We start from the raw sequence: 19756 nt of genomic DNA on the forward strand, positions 1-19756 counted from the left end.
ATCAGTCATTTAAAATAAATTCTTTAATAGTCTCCATTTAATTGGTTTATTTGTTGTTAATAAATTGGCAACACAAGAAGGGGCCAGGGGTGTGCTCCCAGGCAGGCTCCTGTGCGGGCAGGCTCAGGCAGGAGACACTGCCTGGGGGTGGGGCGTAGCCACCCTGTGCCCCAGGGGATTGAAGGAGAAAGCCCCCCAACTTCTGGGGGAAACCCCTGGGATGAACACAGTGGCCAATGAGCAAACAGAACCAGAGGAGCTAAAGGAAACCAAGGGAGGGAGGGAGGGATAGATGGGCAGGCCTGGGGGAAAGAGGCATTCTCTGGTATCCCCCACCCCTGCCCAGGGGCTCAGAAGCCTTTGCCTGGGTCCAAAGGCCAGGGCAAGCTCGGCTCACAGATTGGGGGAAGCGGCCCACATCTCCCTCCCCGCGCCAGGACTGACAGTCAAGAGACCGGCGGGAGCTCAGACAGAGCTGTTTTTAAAAGTCCCCTTAGCTCTAGGTGGGCCAGGGCCCCAGGGTTCTGAACGAAGGGTGGGCACAGTGCCCCTGTCCTCATCATGGCGATCTTGAGGGAACTGAGGCACCCCAATGACCCAGAGCCTCAGAAGCCAGAGGCTAAGGGCTTCTAGATGCTCCCTCCCACCCAGTCTGTACCTGAAGACCCAGGGCAGGTGGAGCAGCAGGGAGGCGGGGGAAGGGTGGGGGCAGGGCGTGAGGCACGCGTACCCCGCTCACCCGCGCTGGCCCAGCAGCCACCCGAGGCCTGGGCCAAGATCACTCCTCGGTGAAGTCCCTGTCTATGTCCATGTAGGGCTCTTCAATGTAGCTGACAAGGGCAGAGGGAGACTGGCGGTCCGGGTTCAACAGGATGGACACGGTCTCTTTCCAGTATGAGAAGCTGATGCAGGAGCTCTGTGCACAGAGAGAGGGGCCACAGAAGTGCCCTGGTAAGGGGTAGAGAGCTGCCTTCCACAGGGCCCTGGTGGGAGTCAGGCGCCCTGGACACCTGCCCCTCCGAGGAGCCTGGGCCGGCGTGCCGGCAGCCCGCCGGCCACCCTCGGGGGCGGGGCACTCACGTTCTCCAGGCAGGTGCTGTCCTTGTCCTTGTGCAGGTAGTGCTGCTGCCAGAAGCGCAGCAGGTTGTGGAAGTTGTTGAGCAGGAAGCCGGGGTACTTCTTGCTGTGCTCCATCCGCTGCAGCAGCCGCAGGTAGAGGGGCAGCCGCTCTTTCCGTCGGGCCAGCATCAGGATCACCAGGCTGGTGTTGAGGCAGCTGACATTCTCCTACAAAGATCGGGCTGTGCGGGTCAGGTGTGTGCCGGCAGCCCAGGGGCCCTGGTGGACTGGGGCGGGGGGGTAAGGGGATAGTGGGCAGGGCGGAGGTGTCCACGGGCCTCACACGGTGCTGCCCTGCATAAAGCCAACAGAGGCCTGCGGAGAGGAACGATGAGGCTCCTGCCCCCAGTGCCTTCCTGGCCCTCACTGTCCCCTTCTCCCACCCCAGAGGTAAGGGGAGCGGCATTATTAATCTAGTCAGTCCATGCCTCCTCCAGAATCAGCTCAGGCATGGCTGCTTCCTGGGAGCCTCAGTCCCTGGGGCGGCTGGGCGCACACATCTCTCTTAGCACTAGACTGGAAGCGTCTTGGTCTGTTTATTCACTGTGCGTCCCCAGCCCAGGATCTTGCCTTAATAAATGTTTGTTAGATGAAGGAACAAAAGAAAACCTCTGAGTGTTACCCCCATTTTAGGAAAGAGAGTGTGAAGCTTGGAGGAGGGCAGCTGCACAATTGTTTGTTGAAGGAGATGGGTGTCAACATCAGATCCAACCCCACGTCTGTGCTGCAGGCGGGGCCTGGAGAGCACTGGACTGGGAGGAGTCAGAACTCACTGCCCACCCAGACTCTGCCCAAACCACTTGTGACCTCGGAGCCTTGCTCCTTCCCCAGGCCCCTTCTGTAAAATGGGGAGCTGATCCCTTTTTGCAGCAAGTCCTCAGAATAGCTGGGGGGTCTCCTAGGAATGAAGGGGTGGGTGACAGGAGAGGTACTTCTAGGGTGAAGGTGGCCCTGGGATGAGGGTAACTTTCCAATCCCCCTTTCCCCGGGGCAGGTCTGTAGGCCTCTCACCTGGGTCAGCGTCTGCACGTGAATGATATTGATGAGGCGGAAGAGGAAGGACATCTGTGTGGGCACCTGGGATATGTAGGCGAGCAGACGGCACTCGGACAGGACCTCCGCGACTGCGGACAGACAGGCAGAGGCGTGAGCAGCAGGTGCAGACGCTGCTCGGTGGCCCTGGGGCCCGACACCCAGGCTTCTAGTCAAGCCCCCCTTGGGTCCCGACTCTGAAGCTGGGAGCCCCCACTGTCAAAACGACTACAGAAAAGCTGGGCTGCGCAGGAAACACAGCTCCAGCTGCTCTGCCACCGTGGCCAAGCCTGCTTTCCCACGAGGGCCCCCGCCAGGTCGTGCCTTCACCTTGTCCTTCAGGCCCCTTCTGGGCCCGTGCTTCCCTGAGGCCCTCCCCAGGCTTCACCACTGGAATCCTCATCCAGGTAATTCCAGGCCAGGAAAGGAAGGGTATGCGTTGTTTTTTGCATTTTGCTGGCAACAATGTTTTGACCTTCATTAAAATGTCACACATGCCCATCAGAGAGAGCCACTGCCCTGCCCCCACCCATGTGGGCGTTTGGCGTAGTGACTCTCAGAAGCTCCTGTCTCCCTGCGAGAGGCTGGGTGTTTGGCACCAGTGCAGCCACAATGGACAAACTCGCTTCGGCACTGGGCCTTTCTTACCTTTCACGTCCACCTGGCTTTCAAATCGGTCCAGTGACAGAGTGACACAGCGCACCAGCATGTTGGAGTCCACCAGCGAGCTGTTGACCTGCTTCAGGAACACCTGGAACTGGAGCGGGGCCAGGCTGATGGGGGCGGCGGGCTCTCGGCTAAACACAGCCAAGGCCCAGGGCGTGTGGTCGCTGCAGGGGACACCCACCTGCCCTGGCCCAGCTGTTGCCAAGAGGAAGACTGAAACTCAGAGGAACTCGGAGCCCTCCCCACCTAATAAGCAGCCCCAGAGAGAGCTGAACCAGATCTTCAGATACCACGTCCAGTGTTTTCTACACCAAAGGGACTGCTGTCATTTTTACTTCAATTAGTCTGGGCTGGGTTTCTACCACATACACCCTGAAAGCTTAACACATCAGGCCACGTCCTGCCCTTCCAGGGCCCATCACGGCACCTGGCACACTGCGTCAGAGTCATTTCCAAGCTCACTTGCTCCCGCCTGCCCACAAGCAGGTGAGACTTTCATCCCTGCATACCTAGGGTCTAGCGCAGAGCAAGGACTAATGAACACTAACTGACATCTGCCCGCTGACCCCAGGACTCTCCAGTATAAAACCAGCACCTGAAGACTGGCAAGGACCAGGGCTCTGACATAACTTCTCGACAAAACAGTAAACTCACGAAGCCCTGGCTTAGACTTACCTTTGCATCAGTGTTGATGTACTTATTGAACCTCTTGAATGCATCAACATTAAACTTCATCAGTTCCCCAAGGAGGTCAAAGTAACTCTGCAGCACATCCCGTGACTTGCACTCACTGTCCACGATACAGTAGAGGATGTGCTGGGGGTGGGAGAGGACAGGATGGAGGCAGGAAAAGGTGGCTGGTCCCCGGAGGCCCCAGGCCGTGCTCATCTGAGCTGCTCACCGCCTGCCTCCCCCAGCCCTGGTATGTAGCTCAGCCCATGTGCTGTTAGCTTCGAGCAAGCAACCAGGTTAATAGAACCTGCTCCCCTGTCTAGATTCTCATTGGAGGATGCTGGTGGCTCCAAGTGCAGGGCCAGGCCTGACACACTTAACCAGGAAGTGGGGCGGGTAGGGGTGAGGGCACTTTGGGGTATGTAGTCACAACCTCTCTTGCTTGCCCAGGTCTGAGCTAAAGTCTTTTCACGATGGCCAAGCTCTCCAGCTCACAGGGAGGGAGCTGTCTCCAGAGGTAATACGTCCCCAGCCTGAGCACTGAGGCCATTCAAGTGAAGCATGGGGTTTAAGGACAGGAGACACATTTTGACCCCATGGTTCATGTTAATAAATGGAAAAGTTTACAATGAGTGAATTTTTACAAGACAGTTAAAGTGTTTCCTTTTCATTTTCTTGAGTTATATATACTGATTTAGATGAATTCTTTACCTTATAGATTTTATTACAATTCATGGGTCAGTTTCTTATTTTTTTTTTTAAACCAATTGTAGCTTTGGACATTTTGCTTTACCCTCTCTTGTAAATTTTGCTTTTTCTGGAGACCATTTTTCAATAAAGGGAAATTAAATAGTCAGCAGCAAAGTATCCTTGGGGTCAAAAAGCCTTGCTGAGCAACTTCACAGACTCCTATAATCCTCCATGGCCACCCCTCAGATCCCTCAATCACCCGGTAAGCACCCATGGGGAACCCAGAGCTGAAAGCTCAGGGAATATACCAGAGAGATGTGCACTGGCATTTGAAGATAGAGAGTCTGGTCTGCTTCTGCCAGCTGTCTAGGTCTCAGGGCAGGAAAGCAATGCATGGGGCTGGGGGAGAAGGGGACACCCGACACCCTGGCTCCTCCAGGCCATTACCTCTAGAAGGCCTCGCTTCAGCAGGAACATCTGGTCTGCATAGGAGGTGGTCCCTCGGAGGAAACTCTCCACAGCCCGGGCTTGCCAAAACCTGCGACCCAAATGTTGACCCCTGGCCCAGGTGGCTAAGGCTGCCCTCTTCTGGCCCACGTTCCATTCACAGAGGGGCTGGGAGATGTCTATTGCCCTTTTCACTGATTCAACACACTGAACACTGGGAGATGTTTACCGAACATCTCCCAGGCCTTGGGCCTCATACAGGGCACTGGGAACACGTGGCGAGTCCCCATCCTTAGGGAGCTGACGGCTCAGTGGGGAACAGTCCCCTATGTGGTTCATCTGGAAGGAGTATGTGGGTTCAGAGGACTGCCCCAGGAGTCACGTGTGAAAACATACTCCAGGCTCTGCTCCTTCAGAGGAACAGGAGGACATGGAAGAGAGGGGTCAGAAATGCATGAGGGACCAGACAGGCACGTGGACGGGTCACTGAACTCACTTCTGATGGGCTGTCCTAGAGAAGAAGAGGCTGATATTGACTGAGTGGCCACAGAGGGCAGAGCTTGGATCCGTGAGGGGACGAAGGGACAAGGTAGGCTGAGCTGACAGGGGACCCTTGGGCGTGGAGCCTGCTGACAGCTCACACCCACCCTGATGGAATGCCTCCCTCAGCCGCTGTCCTGTCCACAGCCTCTAAGACAACATGGATGAGTCTAAGGAACCGGGATGCCCTCCCTGTCTGCACCCACCGCCCCCTGCCTCCCCACAAGCCCTTCCTTTGCTCCCACAGTCCCCAAGGCAGGTCCTGGCTCTGAGCCCTTCCACACCGCATCCCCCACATAGGGGTCTTTCCATGCTTATTTCCTGCAAGCCAGGGGCCTCCATATGGGTAGGGATTGTAGCTCCCATTTCTCCCCGCTTGTCCAGCATCAGCACAGAATAGGTGCTTGCTGAATGCTGGCTCAATTCCTGAAACACATTGCCAGCACACAGCAAAATCTAGTACGTGCTGAGTCAACACCAGGGAGCCGGCAGATTCCCTCTCCCTGACAGTAACCAGCTATGCGGGGTGGAAGCTGGTGACGACAGAAGGCGTTTCCAACAGCTTAAACACTTGGTTTCTGCACCCTCAGGAGTGGGAGGTGCATGTCCAGACCTACCTGAAAGATGACTCAGCTGGCTCCTTCTTCATAACCTGCAGCAGACGTGTTAACAAGCCTCTCTTCCCATCACAGACCAAACTCCTGAAAGAAAACAGAAATCTTGATGGCAGATTGGAGAGGCTGACAGAGGCCAAATTCCAAACGGCAGAAGAACTGTGTCTTCAGACCCTGGGGCTGGGGGTCTTTGCTGACATAGGTGGGTAAAAAGCAAAACAAAACAAAACATGAGGACATTTCTAAACCTACAGCATGTCCTCCTGCTCCACCTGGGTCCAGAGCACCCTAAGGACTCCTGCAGTCTCAGAACTAAACAGCCAAATGCATTCTCACATCTCAGGGCAGCCTTCTCTGCCCAGGCTTGCTGACAAGTGACCAGAGGCCAAAAACGCATCCAGAGTCATATGGGGCTCAGAACTGCTGGAGGGAGGGCTGCTCGTGAGAAAAGTGGGTTTGGATCACCATGACAGAGTCTAAGAGATGGGGCAAAGTCCGTGCCACTGATAGGGTAAGTGAGGCAGGGAGTACCCTGGGCCCCAGGTTTGGCTTCAGGTGGCCATGGACACATACTCAAGTTTCTGGGCCTCTACTTCCCAGTCTAGGAAGCAAAGACAATAAATGAGAAAAGCACTCAGGCTGCATTACGGAGGAGAGAGGAATAGCAGGCAGCGACTCTAGGCCCTTAAACCTTCCCTTCAAATAGAGCAGTCCTGCTGGTCACCTACTACAGGCCTTGTGCTATGTGCTTATTCGCTCAGTCATGTCTGACTCTTTGTGACCCCACTGTAGCCCACCAGGCTCCTTTGTCCATGGGGATTCTCCAGGCAAGAACACTGGAGGGAGTTGCCGTGCCCTCCTCCAGGGGATCTTCCCAACTCAAGGGTCGAACCCGGGTCTCCTGCACTGCAGACAAATGTGGGACTACATTCAATTTCATTTGAACAAAGATTTCTGCTGCTTTTAAACCAAAAACAACAACAGAAGACCAGAGAATTATGACTCCTGTTGCTGCACACAGTCCTCCCTGCCCTGACCCCTATGAGCCTGAGAACACCCTGCTCTGCTCCAGAAAGTGAGGCATTACTCGGCTAATGGGTTTTGGCAGAGGGCAGGAAAGGAGGCCAACAAAGCTGAGTGAGCAGGGAGGGGGCAGAGCATTTACGACCTTTGGCAGGTGCCCTCGCTGAGCCCCTGCTCCCCAGTTTGTAAAGTGGGTGACAATGGCACTTCCCTCCGAGGCTGCTAAGGGGCTCCGATGAGACATCGCAGGTGGCGGGAGGACAGAGCCTGGTACAAGGGAGCCCTCGGCATGCCAGTTACACGTGGGTGCAAAAGGACAAGTATGCAGACCCGGGTGCACCTGTCTGTGAGTCCCGGGACATGCAGGCAGCCAGGCGGGCTGTGGGCCCCCCACGCTCACCTGTCAGTGTTGAGGACGGCTTCCACCTCAGGGATGTTGGCCTTGAGAGAGATGGCGCTGAGTTCATTCAGCTCTTGGTTGTTGAGCAGTAGATATTTGTTCCTGAAACAGATGTGTTGGAGGCAGTAATGGACAGGCACTGGGGCCGCCACGTCCACACTGGGCCAGTCTCTTGCTGCCCACTTCCGTTAAGAAGCCCCTGGTAGCCACCCTGAAAACCACCCACCCCGAGGCAGCATTCTGGGGGAGGGTATGGAGCCCACTGCTGTTCGGCTGAGGGAGTCTCCCTGGCCCCAAGGCCCACCCTCTGGAGGCCTGCATGTTCACTAACAAAGCCCCTTTCCTTAGTATGTGTAAGGCCCTTCTTTTGCCACTGAACATTTCTATTTAATTTCTCAAAGGCACTTCCAACTCCATGATGCCCAGACGCCCATCACTTGACTCAAGCCTGGCCCTAGTCCAGCTCTCCCACAAGGAGGCCCAAGTGTGACACTCTTCCTTCCCCCTTCATACCCAGGCCTCTCGTCACCCACGTCACGAGGACAGAACCGGCTTCCTAAACGGTCTCCCACAGGAATCCATCCCACACAAAGTACCCATAAAGATCTTCAGAAAACTGGAACCTGACCCTGCCACTCCTATGAAAAGCACGCCCTCCTTTCCTGCTGCTGCAGAATATACACAATCCAAGCCTGCGAATGTGACCTGTCAAATGACGGAAGCGAGGGACCCAGGTCCTCAGGGAAAAAAGGACACATTCAGGACATACTGGTGCCATTTTTCAGAGAGTTGCCATATTTCTTGGGGCTTAAGGCCTTCAGAGAACCTCTGAGAGAGGATGAGCCCCACCACCCACACAAAAGCTTCAAAGTGAAGGCCCCTGAGGCCACGAGTCCTCAGGCATGTTCTATTAGCTTACACAAAGAATCTAAACCAGCACCTAAAAATCAGGACCTTGCACATAAATCTTCATTTCTGGCTTCTCTTGGGGGAAAAGCTCAGAAACTATACAACAGTGGGCCCTGTTTCCTGTACCCAACAGGTAGTAAGAGCTGAGTAGCAGCTGCTTCTGTTTGCCAGCTCACCAACGTCTTCCCAGTGTCAAGGTCAAGGGTCAGCTGCCATTTACCGCCCCCCCCCCCCACCAGCCTGCATTGTTCCCTCATAGCAGAGACTTATTCTCCTACACATCCTCCATCAACGGCTGAAGAGTTAAAAATGAGAGGGCAGAATGTGTTCCAAGGAAAATGGGAGAAAGCACATCTCCTCGTACAGGCAAAGAATATCCCACCTGTTCAACGTATAAATACTCAGCCCACTCTGGCCATCTGAGATTCCTACAGGCCTCTGAGAATAGCCAAGCTGTCTACTCCCGACTCAGAGGGACAGACGGCAGAGAGCTGCATTGACTCCAGGGGTATTAAGGGGCCAGCAACTTCCACACGCACTTCCAAGGTGGCTGTGGAGGTCAAGGGGAAGCTCAGGTGGTGCCTGGCATAAAGGAAGGGCTGGACAAATGGCAGCTCTTATGGAAGTGCAGCCTCGTGGTCACACTGAGGTGGCAGCGGCTCTCATGGCTCCCGGGCCCTCCTCAGCTGAGCTCAGTGATGCGACAAAGGGAGAACAGCAGCAGCAAACCAAGTCTCCTCTTGGGGACAGCTTGTACTTACTCGTGGTGGTCGCTGAAACTCTGGAGGAGCCTCAAAAACTGGATCTTCAAGGTGATGTCCTAAAATACACGTGCATCCTCGATGTTAAGACCACAGTCACAACGTTCAAAGAAAACAAAAGGCTTTGGTGAGAGCCTGGGCATCCTGCTACTTCTCTGAGTCCCTGTCCTGGCGCACAGGTAGGACTCCTCTTTAGTCAGAAAACCTTTTGTCCACATCTGGCCAATAGCGGATTAAGCTAAGGCAGAACCTTTCTGTTAAAAACACTCCAGGATATTGGATACAAAATAACTGAAATTATTTTCAATGTGAGGCTAAGCACATAGGAAAGAAAGGAAATTCCACTAGAATTAGAAATGAAGGAAGGACTGAGTTCAGAGCAGTGAACACAAGAGCTGATAGCCGGCAGAGAAGGGAAAATGAGACTTATTTGGGCCAGGGCTTGGGTTTCAACGCTCTGTAGGGACCAGACAGGACCTTGGGCCTATGCAAAGCCTGTGGAGCTGATACGTTTAGTGAAAAAAGGGTTAGAAAAACCTCACCTACCAGGCCCGGGAGCTGGCAAAGAACCCTGTCTCTGCTGGTGGAGGGGAGTCCCCAGGTCCGCAGGACCCTGGGCTCACACTTTCAGAGGGGGAGGGCAGATACTCAATGTGAAAACTTGCCCTGGGACACTGCTCCCTAAAGCACCTGGCAGACAAAAGCCAAATGTTCTATGGGACTACTTCCAGTATCCCCAAGGAAAACAAGCCCCCTGAAGGTGACCTTCTACAAACGGTACAGAACACAAGGCGACACTCCATCCTAAGCTGAGTGTGCAGACGCAGATACAAGTATCAGCACTCTGTTAACAATCCAAAAAAAAACCCATAGAAAAGCATGTTATGAGTAACTAAAGAGATGAAATTAGAGAAAACACAACAGAAGAAAATATTTAACATAATCAATAAAAGTCCAAATACTTTTCGACAAAGATCCAGACAAAATGTCTAGAAATGCAAAATATATGAACCCAAATGGATCTGTTGAAAGGTAAATCTGACAAAGCCAAGGAGAAAAACAGCAAACTGGAAGACACGGCACTGAGGGAAGTCCCCAGAATGCAGCAGAGACCAGGCGGGACCCACGGCACTGGCCCCTGACAGCCGTGTGGCACTGACGCGGTGCTGATGGCCGATGACTTAGACTCCCCGTTCAGGGCTCTTTAGGGCACTGTGATGAAAACCGGGTAGACATGAGCCCTTGACCCTTAAAAAAAACAAAAAAACAAAACTTCCTAAAGTCCTTTTTGGAGGCCAACTGCTGCCGTGGTTCTGGGAGGCAAACCTAATATTAGGGATGTCAATTAGGATGGGGTAGAGAACAGAATGAGGAAAAACCTGCTGCCCTGGAGTGGAGTGTGTGGCCCTGCCTGGAGGCGAATGAACAATGGGAAGCTGCTGGAGGGCCTCCAGAGGGATTCCTGGGTAGGTGGAGGGTGGGGGTCAGATCCTTCCCCAAGGTGGCTTCCAGTTATGGGAGTACACGGGCTGTGACTTTTAGTTTCTGCTCTACTCTCAAAGAAGGAGATTTCAAAGGGCCAACGGCAGGTCTTGAAACAACCACTCCTGGCATCTTCCGTCAGGGTCCCTGCTCACCGGGCTACAGTCACAGTTCTGGTTGTGACCGTGGAGCACGAGGGCAGATGCTGAATGCTTCCTCCAGATCAGTTTGTCAAACAAATTATTCAGCCCAGGGATCAGCTTGAACTCTGCAATCATTCTGTGAACCTGGAGGAGTAGGAAGGCAAAAGTATGAAGATAGATGTGAGTTGAAGGTCTATCAAAAGCCCAGGCATATATGTACAAGAAGCCTTCAGGATGAAGAAAGCAATGCTGAGCTTTAAAGCAAACATCTACACTTATTCTCACTATGCACCAACACACTTTCACACACTCTAGAGACATTAAAAATTGGTAAAATTAGATGCCTCGTGGAAGAACCTTGAATGTTCAGGATCAGAGGGGAGAAAGGCTTCATTGATACTTATTTATACCTCAATACAGAACTATGTGAATTACTGACCTATTAAAATAATCCATGTCCTTGTAGTACCTGGCACACAGTAGGAACTCAGTAAATGCTGACTGTGCAAATGGGGACACAACAGCATCACACTGGCTCTCAGGAAGGCAGGGTCTTGAGGCCAGCTGGAAAGGGTGGCTGTGATCAGTTTAACCAAAGACCACAAAGATTCATAGAAACTTGGTACTGGGGAGACTAAGGGAGCAGGGGAACTCACGGTGAAGGGACAGGAAGAAAAGTCAGAGCAGCAGGATTTAAGTCCTGCTCTGATGATGCCTGGAGACTGAGAACATGGCCCTTATATAGGTCTTGGTTTTCACAAATATCAAGTGGGATGGAGGCCACCATCTGCTGTGTAACTTACCAAGTACCTGCAAATTCAAATATGATTATAGAAGTGTCTCGAAAAAGAAAAAGCACTCAACACAGGTAAGACATCGTGACTAGTATTTTTTATATGAAATATATACCACATGGAAGGAAGGCGCTCCAGTGCTGTGGACGGCACAGCAGGATTTCATCCAGTGTCCTGGTTTTAAATGCCAACCACAGGTTGACAATCCCCAAAGTTATACCTCCAGGGCCCATCTTGCCCCTAACTTAGGTGCAGGTAACCCCAGTGCCAATTCTAATAGACACCTAAACTTAACCTGTTCAAACCGAATCCTGCCCCTTCCTCCCTACAGACATCTGTACCCACTCCTTACCCACTAGTCTTAACCATCTCAATAAACGGCAAACCATTCCTCCCACCTGCCTGGAAAGAGATAAGGAAGTCATCTTTACTTCCTCTCTCCACTTAAGTCCATACCTAACTTCTCAGAAAATCTTACCTGTTCTACCTTCAAAACAGATCCAGAACAAAAGCACTGCTCACCACCCCTGCCATCAACACGTGGGTCCTAGCTACTGTCAGCTCTTGCACATAGCAGCCGGGGGATGGTTTTCTGTTTCACTCAGAGTGAATGCCAGAGTCCTTAAGTGGTCTATGAAAGCCAGAGGCAACCTGGCCCCCGGTGACCCCTTAGCCAGCCTCTCCTGACTGCTGGCTCCAGTCCACCCCCAGCTTTCTACTGTTTCACTGAACCATCAGGCCGGTGCCCACCAGGGCCTGCTTCCTTGACCTGGTAGGCCACCTCGGGCGAAGCGGTCAGCATGCCTGGCTCCCTTGCTTTCTTCAGGACACTGCCAGGCCAGATGTCATCTTTTCAGCCAGTCTTTCCCCTTCCACCTTCTCTAAAATTGTTCCTCTCTTGCAAAGTTGTAATAACTGCATTGATCTCACAGAGAGCTGTGTGAGAGAACAGTCTCTGACTCAAAACAGTGCTCAGGGACTGCCGAGCTCCCAGCTCCCCCTCAGGCCTCTCGCTATATCCCTAGGAGGTAGAGGGAACGGGAAGGGGCCACTTGTCCATCCTGGGGAGAAGCGGGGTGCGCTTCCAGAGCACCCCCCATCCCTCCCTCCTGGAACTGCTTCAAGACTCAGGGAACCTCCGCACAGCAGGACCCCTGGTAGCTGCCCAGCTGTCATAACTTGACTTAGTTCTGGCCCACCACCCCAATCCCCCATCAGACTGGCAACTCCTCCAGTGCCATCTGCAGGGTAGACACCCACCCTTTATCCTGTGTATTAACAAGGTCGGGTAACATGGCTACGCCACCCACTTCTGCCTGGGGCCTGAGCTCTGTCTAGAAACGTTGCCCCAGTACGGTGCGGTGGGAGGACTATGGGCTCTGGAATCAGACTGCAGGGCTGAGGAACGCGACTCCTCGCGCTGCTGGGCCAGGGCCAGGGCCCTGTGGAGGCAGCTGAGCAGGACGGCCGGAGTGCCGCGCCGCGTGCGCCCGGGAGGCACCTCTCCTCTCGCGCGCGCGCGCGCGCGCGCCTGGGAAGCATCTCGCCGCGCGCGCCCGGGAAGCGCCTCTCCTCTCTCGCGCGCGCGCCTGGGAAGCGCCAGCCCCGGCGCCGCGGCCTGGAGGCGGGCGGGCCTCACCTGGTTGCGCTGGCGCCCCATCAGCAGCACGCACAGCACGTACAGAACCTCCAGCTTGTACATGATCTCGTGCATGATCTTCATCGACTGAGGCAGCTGAGTCCTGGTGGAGCTGTGAGGCGGGCCGTTCTCCTCAGAAGCCCCTGGCGGAGGGAACACAATGGAGGCTGGCACAGCCACCAGGAGACAGGCTTCAGTCACTGCGCGTGAGGAAACACGTTTCTGCTCCTCAGACCTGCTCTGTGAACAGACTTGAGGGGACAGCCTTTAGACTGGGCCCCAAGTCTGTGACGGAGACTCTGAAAGGCAGGCCACCAGGGGCCAGGGGAACTTAGACGCATAGCAAATACGGACTCTGCAATTCCATCCCATCCGCTTTTAACGCTCTGACTCAGCCCACGCAGTACCCTAACCCATTCTCTGCCCTCATTGGCACTCCTCACTCCACCTCCGCCCCCAGAAGGCACCCAGACACGTGTCCAGCAGGAAACTGTCAAATTCTCTTCAGGTCACAAATGACTCTGAATATGTGGTCATTCTGCCGACATTCCACAAGGGGGCACCGCTGAAGGACTGAAAGGGATCTTTTTAAAAGACTTTTTTTCCTCCTGTTGCTCAAACAACAGCCATAGGAAGTTTCCTAAGGCAGACGAGGCATCACAATCGATACTAGAGATGGAGCTGAACATGTTACCTACTAGCAGATTTTCATTTCCCCCGATTTCATTATTAGCAATGACAGCAACAGCCATGTAGTACCTATGGGACACGATGTGTGTCACTGTGTTCTGGGCTTTAGATAAACCATTTACCCCACTACCCCACTACCAAAATAGTCTCCGTGAGTCACACAGTGGAGGGTACTCTCAGGAGCGTGGCAGAGCAAAGGGATGAAGACTGAGGGCTGTGGAACAACAACCTGCTGGCTGTAGGACCCTGGGCGTGTCACCTCCTCGTTGGGCTTTCAAGGGTTCTGTAAATGGGGAGAACAGGAGTGCTGCAGCGGTCAGCTAGAGATCCTGTGCAGAGTGAAGGAGCCCAGAACCTGCTTCCTGGGAAGCCTCACTCTTGCTGTGCTGTGCTCAGTTGTGTCCGACTCTTTGCAACCCCCAAGACTGTAGGCCGCCAGGCTCTCTGTCCATGGAATTTCCCAGGCAAGAATACTGAAGCATTCTTCCTGGAGTATTTCCTTCTCCAGGTGATCTTCCAGACCCAGGGATCTAACCTACATCTCATGAACTGGCACATGGATTCTTTACCACTGAGTCACCTGGGAAGCCCCGGTCTCACTCTGCGGTCCCTATTATTTTAAATGCTCAGAGTCAGGAGACCTTAGGATTTACTTCCTCTTAGTTTTTCTCATCTTTAAGGTGAAAGGATAAATCAATAACTACTGAGGTTCTTTCATACTCCTACTGAACTGCTGCCCTGGAGCCTTTTGGAAAGGCCAGAAAATCAATCTGTTACAGAGCAGTGGTGCTAAGATATACCCAGATGAGGCACTCACAGTTACGACTTCTGTTTGGTTATATCATGCCACAATAACCTAACTTACTCCACCCCATGGACTTGGAACTATTTTTCCAGCCATGTTAACCATCACTAATATATAAGCTGGAAGAGGACCAGTTGCTGAAAGAAGCATGACTGCACCACAAGGCCTAAAGACTTGGAGCCAGACTGTTAGGTGGCTTTGGGAAATCTGTTGACATGCCTGTGCTTCAGCATCCATCCTTATCTATAAAACAGGAGTAACAGCAAGTCTGTGTGCTGTTGCTCAGTCGCATCCAACTCTTTGCAACCCCCTGGACTGTAGCCCGCCAGGCTCCTCTGTCGATGGAATTTTCCAGGCAAGAATACTGGAGTGGGTTGCCACCTCCTGCTCCAGGGCATCTTCCTGTCCCAGGGACTGAACCTACATCTCCTGCATCTTCTCTCTTGTGTCTCTTGCACTGGCACAAGGATTCTTTAATATTGCAACACCAGGGAAGCCCAAAGGCAACAGCATCTATCTATTACCAATGTTGCAGAGGTTAAATGACTTAAAATCGCAACAGTATCTATTACCAATGCTGCAAAAATTAAATGACTTAATATGTTAGAAGTGCTTAAAAACTGCCAAGCACATGTACCCTACATACTAATGTGTGTCAAGCAGAAGTAAAAAACTCACTCTGGGATTTTCAGTTAATGCTTGCTTGCTACTTGTTTTCTTTCTTGTAATCTGCAAGCTCTTAATGGCAACTAAAGAGGCAGTAGGCAAAAACTAAGAAACATTTACTCAAGAAAATCTAATTGAGAAAATGCTATTTATTGACATATATTTTCTTGCATGTGGGGAGGAAAACCATCATTATTCAGTTTTATGTCTTGGGACTCCTTGGCCCAGCTCCCAGCACAGTCAACTGACTGGTAAAGAGAATCTGATGAGTTATCACGCAGAACCACACCTCTGCTGCACACCTGCTGGGTGCCGTGAAGCCTCTGGTGCCTCAGCGGCCTCATCACCTAGACCAGGAGTTTTCGGTGGGGGGCGGGGCACTGCGGGAGAGGGCCTGTGTGGAAGGAGCAGGTGTGGTGGGTGGCACACAAGCCCTCCTCGGTAATGAACCTCTGTGAAGAGACGCAGGCAGCTTGGATTCTTCCGAGTCACTGCCAACTTCTGCTGCCTGGTTTGCAAAGGCCTCATAAGAAAGTCTGGGATAAATATTTTCAACAAACACAGGCCTCAAAGCAATAGCCAGTGTGCAGGAACAAGACAATTCCCAAGGATGAGGATGGGAAAACTCGTTTAAGAGGCCTGGCCTTCCCTCCACATCTCTGCAGTTCCACAATACTGATTAAAGTGGGTATGACCCTCCATACATCTGTCCTGTACCCTGCAGCACACTAACTTAAAAAAAATAGCTTTGAGCCATAATTCACATACCATACAATTCATCCCTTTCAAGAATATAACTCACTGGTCTTTAATATATTCACAGAATTGCGCAGCTATCATCACAATCAACATTAGAGCACTTTTATCACCCCACAAAGAAATCCTATTTGCTTTAGCAGCCGCTCCCCTTTTCTCACCAAGCCCCTAGAAACCCAGGCATCCGTTAGACTATGTTCTGTCTCTTTCTACAAATCGAATCATGCAACTTGTCTTTTTTTTTTTTTTTTACCAGCACAGTGTTTTCAAGGTTTATTCAGGCTGTAGTATGTATCAGTACTGAATAATAATCTATTATATATCAATTTTTTTATCCATTCATCAGCTGATATCTGAGTTGTTTCTGTATTTTGGTTATAATAAATCTGCTACTATGACCATCCACGTGTAAGTTTTTGTATAAACATATATTTTCACGTATCCTAGGTGTATACCTAGAAGTGGAATTTCTAGGTCATACAAAAACTATGTTTAACTTTTTGAGTAACTGCCAGACTGTTTTCCACAGTGGCTGCATCAGTTTGCATGCTTACCAACAGAGAATGAGGGTTCTGATTTTTCCATCTCCTTAAGGACACCTGTTACCAGTCTTTTTGATGATAGTCATGCCAGTGGGTATGAAGGGATATCTGATTGTTGGACTGGATTTGCATTTCCCTGATGGCTAATGATGTTGATAATGTTCTCATGTGCTTGCTGGTTACTCTTGTATCATCTCTGGAGAAAGTCTATTCAGATCTTTTGCCCATAATTTGAAATGGGTGTCTTTTCATTATTGAGCTGTAGGAGTTCTTTATATCTTCTAGATACAAGTCCCTTATTAGATACATGGTTTGCAAAAATGTTCTCTTCTACCCTCCAAAAGTGTTCACCCATTCTGGCTTTTCCCTTTCTTGATGTTGCTTTTTGAAGCACAAAATATTTTCCTTTTAATGAAGTCCAATTTACCTAGTTCTCATCTGGTTGCCTGTATTAGGCATCATCTAAGAAAGCACTAGGGTTTCCCCGGTGGCTCAGTAGTAAAGACCCCACCTCCCATCGCAGGAGATATAGGTTCGATCTCTGGGTCAGGAGGATCCCCTGTAGAAGGAAATGGCAACCCACTCCAGTATTCTGGCCAAGAAAATCCCACAGACAGAGAAGCCTGATGGGCTACAGTCCACAGGGTCACAAGGGGTCAGACATGACTGAACCACAACAACAACAACAAAGAAACCATGACCAAATCCAAAGTCCTAAAGAGTTATCCTTGTTTTCTTCTAAGTGTTCTCAAGGATTAGTTCTTACATTAGGTCTTTGATCTTTTTGAGCTCATTTTTATATATGATGTGAGGTGGCAGGGGAGGGAGGTCCAACGTTATTCTTTTGCATGTGGATATCTAATGGTCCCAGTACCATCTGCTGAAAAGACTACTGTTTCCCCAACCAAATAGTCTTGGCACTCTTGTTGAAAATCAACTGACCATATAAGTGAGCATTTATTTCTCAATTCTCAATTCTATTTCATTGTGTATATCTCTTGAGGTCAGTAGCACAATGTCTTGAATATTATAGCTTTATACTAAGTTGGAAAATTAGGCAATATAAGTCCTCCACTTTGTTCTTCAAGACTGCCATAGCTATTTGAGGCCTCCTGCATTTCCAAATGAATTTGAGGGCCTCCTAGTTCATTTCTGCAAAGAAATTAGTCAGGATTTTAACAAGGACTGTGTTGACTCTTTAGACAGACCTGGAAATCAAGGTGTGAATTACTGCTACTTTAATAATATCAACTCTTCTGATTCATGAACAAATACTTTCTTTACAATTTTTTAGGTTTTCTTTCAGTAATAATTATGTTTCGTAATTTTCAGAGTGTAAGTTTCCTATTTCTTTGTTAAATATGTCACTAAGTATTTTATTCTTTTCTGATGCTTTTTTAAATGAAATTGTTTTAATTTCATTCTTGGTTTGTTCATTGCTACTGTACAGAAATACAACTGATTTCTGTATACCTATCTTGTATGCTGAAACTGTTGAATAAACTTGTTTATTGGTTTAGCAGTTTTTTAGTGGATCCTTAGGTTTTTCTATACAAGAGATCATGTCATCTGTGACTAGAGACAGTTTTACTTCTTCCTTTTATTTCTTTTTCTTGCCTAACTACCTAACCAGAACTTCCAGTACAATGAACAGAAGTGTTAAGAGCAGGTATCTTTGTCTTGTTCTAATCTTAGTAAGGGAAAAGTTATCAGTCTTTGGCCATTAAGTGTTATAATATTGGCTGTGGGCTTTCTTAGATGCCTTTTAACAGGTTGAGTTCTTTTCCATTCCCACTTGGAATGTTCTTATCTTAAAATGGATTTTGTCAAATGCTTTTTCTCCATCTACTGAAATAATCATGTAGTTTTCCTCCCTTTTCCATCAATATGGTATATTAAATTGACTTTCATATACTGAGTCAGCTTTGCATAAATTCCATTTAGTCTATACATACTTGATCAGGTATATAATCCTTTTTTGTTGCTGTATTTGGTTTGCTAGTATTTTTGTTGAGGTGTTTTGCATATACGTTTGTAAGTTACGTTAGTCTGTAATTTCCTTGTGATGTCTCTGGTTTTGTTATCAGGGTAATAGTTTCACAGAATGAATTAAGAAATGTTCTTTCCTCTTCTACTTTATGGAAGTCTGTGATGTACAGGCATTACTTCTTCTTTAAATGGTTGATAGAATTAACCAGTGAAGCCTTTTGAGCCAGGACTTGTTTTTGGGATAGTTTTTCATCACTAATTCAATCTCTTGTTATAGGTCTGTTCAGATTTTCTATTTCTTCTTGAGTCAGTTGCAGGAGTTTGTGTCTTTCTTATAATTTTTCCATTTCAGCTGGGTTATCTAATTTATTAGCATATAGTCGTTTATAGTATTCTCTTATAGTCCTTTTATCTTTGTAAGGTTGGTTATAATATATCCTCTTTCACTCCTGATTTTAGTAATTTGAATCTTGTCTCATTTTTTTTGCTTGATCAGTGCAGCTAAAGAGTTGTCAATTTTGCTGATATTTTCAAAGAATCAGCTCTTGGTTTTGTGGATTTTCTCCACTGTTTTTCTATTCTCTATAAATTTCCAATTCAATCCTATTATTTCTTCCCATCTGTCTGCTCTGGGAATGTGGTTTGCTCTTCTTTGTTCAATGACTTAAAGCAGAAAGTTAGGTTATTTTTTTGAAATCTTATATGTAGGCATTTACAGCCATAAATTTCTAAGCATGTTTTAGTTGAAATTCTATAAATGTTGGTATGTTGTGTCATCATTTTAATTTCATCTCATTCATCTCAAAGTATCTTCTAGTTTTCTTTGTGATTTTATCTTTGAACCATCAATTATTTGGAAGTGGACTACTTAACTTCCACACATTTGTGAATTTCCCAAATTTCTTTCTACTATTAATTGAAGTATATACTCTACAACTTTAATCCTTTTTTTTAAGTTTCCTGAAATTTTTTTAGGGTTTAGTGCATATATATATATATATATATATATATATATATATATATTTAGTCTAGTTGGCTTACTGTGTTGCTCAAGTCTTCTATTTCCTTGTTGATCTTCTACATAATTATCCATTATTGAAACTGGGTTATTAAAGTCTCCAACTATTATGTTGACCTATTTCCTCTCTTCGAATCTGTTAGTTTTTGCTTTCTTAACTTATTTTTGGCTCTGTTGTTAGATACATATGTGATTTTAACTGCTAAATCTCGATAGATTTACTATAAAATCTACTTAAAAATCTGATAACTTTCTTTTTTTTAAAAGTCTCTCTTATAGTACAGCCATTACAGTTTTTAATGGTTATCTTCTGCATGATACACTTCTATCATTTACTTTCAACCTATTTCTATCTTTGA

At 49.1% G+C, this 19756-nt stretch overlaps 1 protein-coding gene across 2 annotated transcripts in view; it reads right to left on the reverse strand.

The window, feature by feature from the left end:
* Positions 1-5: 5 nt before the first annotated feature.
* Positions 6-19756, reverse strand: part of TRPC4AP (transient receptor potential cation channel subfamily C member 4 associated protein) — a 70443-nt gene continuing 50692 nt past the window's right edge. Inside the window, exons 9-19 of one of the 2 annotated variants that reach the window (XM_069548392.1) lie at positions 12932-13098; positions 10511-10642; positions 8874-8932; positions 7204-7305; positions 5784-5867; positions 4627-4717; positions 3493-3633; positions 2800-2908; positions 2131-2243; positions 1081-1287; positions 6-916 (exon numbers count right to left, since the gene is read on the reverse strand). In XM_069548392.1, coding sequence (XP_069404493.1) covers positions 779-916; positions 1081-1287; positions 2131-2243; positions 2800-2908; positions 3493-3633; positions 4627-4717; positions 5784-5867; positions 7204-7305; positions 8874-8932; positions 10511-10642; positions 12932-13098 — 1343 coding nt within the window. In that variant the 3' untranslated portion in view covers positions 6-778. The remainder of the gene's footprint in view (positions 917-1080; positions 1288-2130; positions 2244-2799; positions 2909-3492; positions 3634-4626; positions 4718-5783; positions 5868-7203; positions 7306-8873; positions 8933-10510; positions 10643-12931; positions 13099-19756) is intronic. The other variant, XM_069548393.1, reaches the window with a different exon arrangement.

Source organism: Ovis canadensis, chromosome 13, assembly GCF_042477335.2.
Source record: "Ovis canadensis isolate MfBH-ARS-UI-01 breed Bighorn chromosome 13, ARS-UI_OviCan_v2, whole genome shotgun sequence".
NCBI lineage: Eukaryota > Metazoa > Chordata > Mammalia > Artiodactyla > Bovidae > Ovis > Ovis canadensis.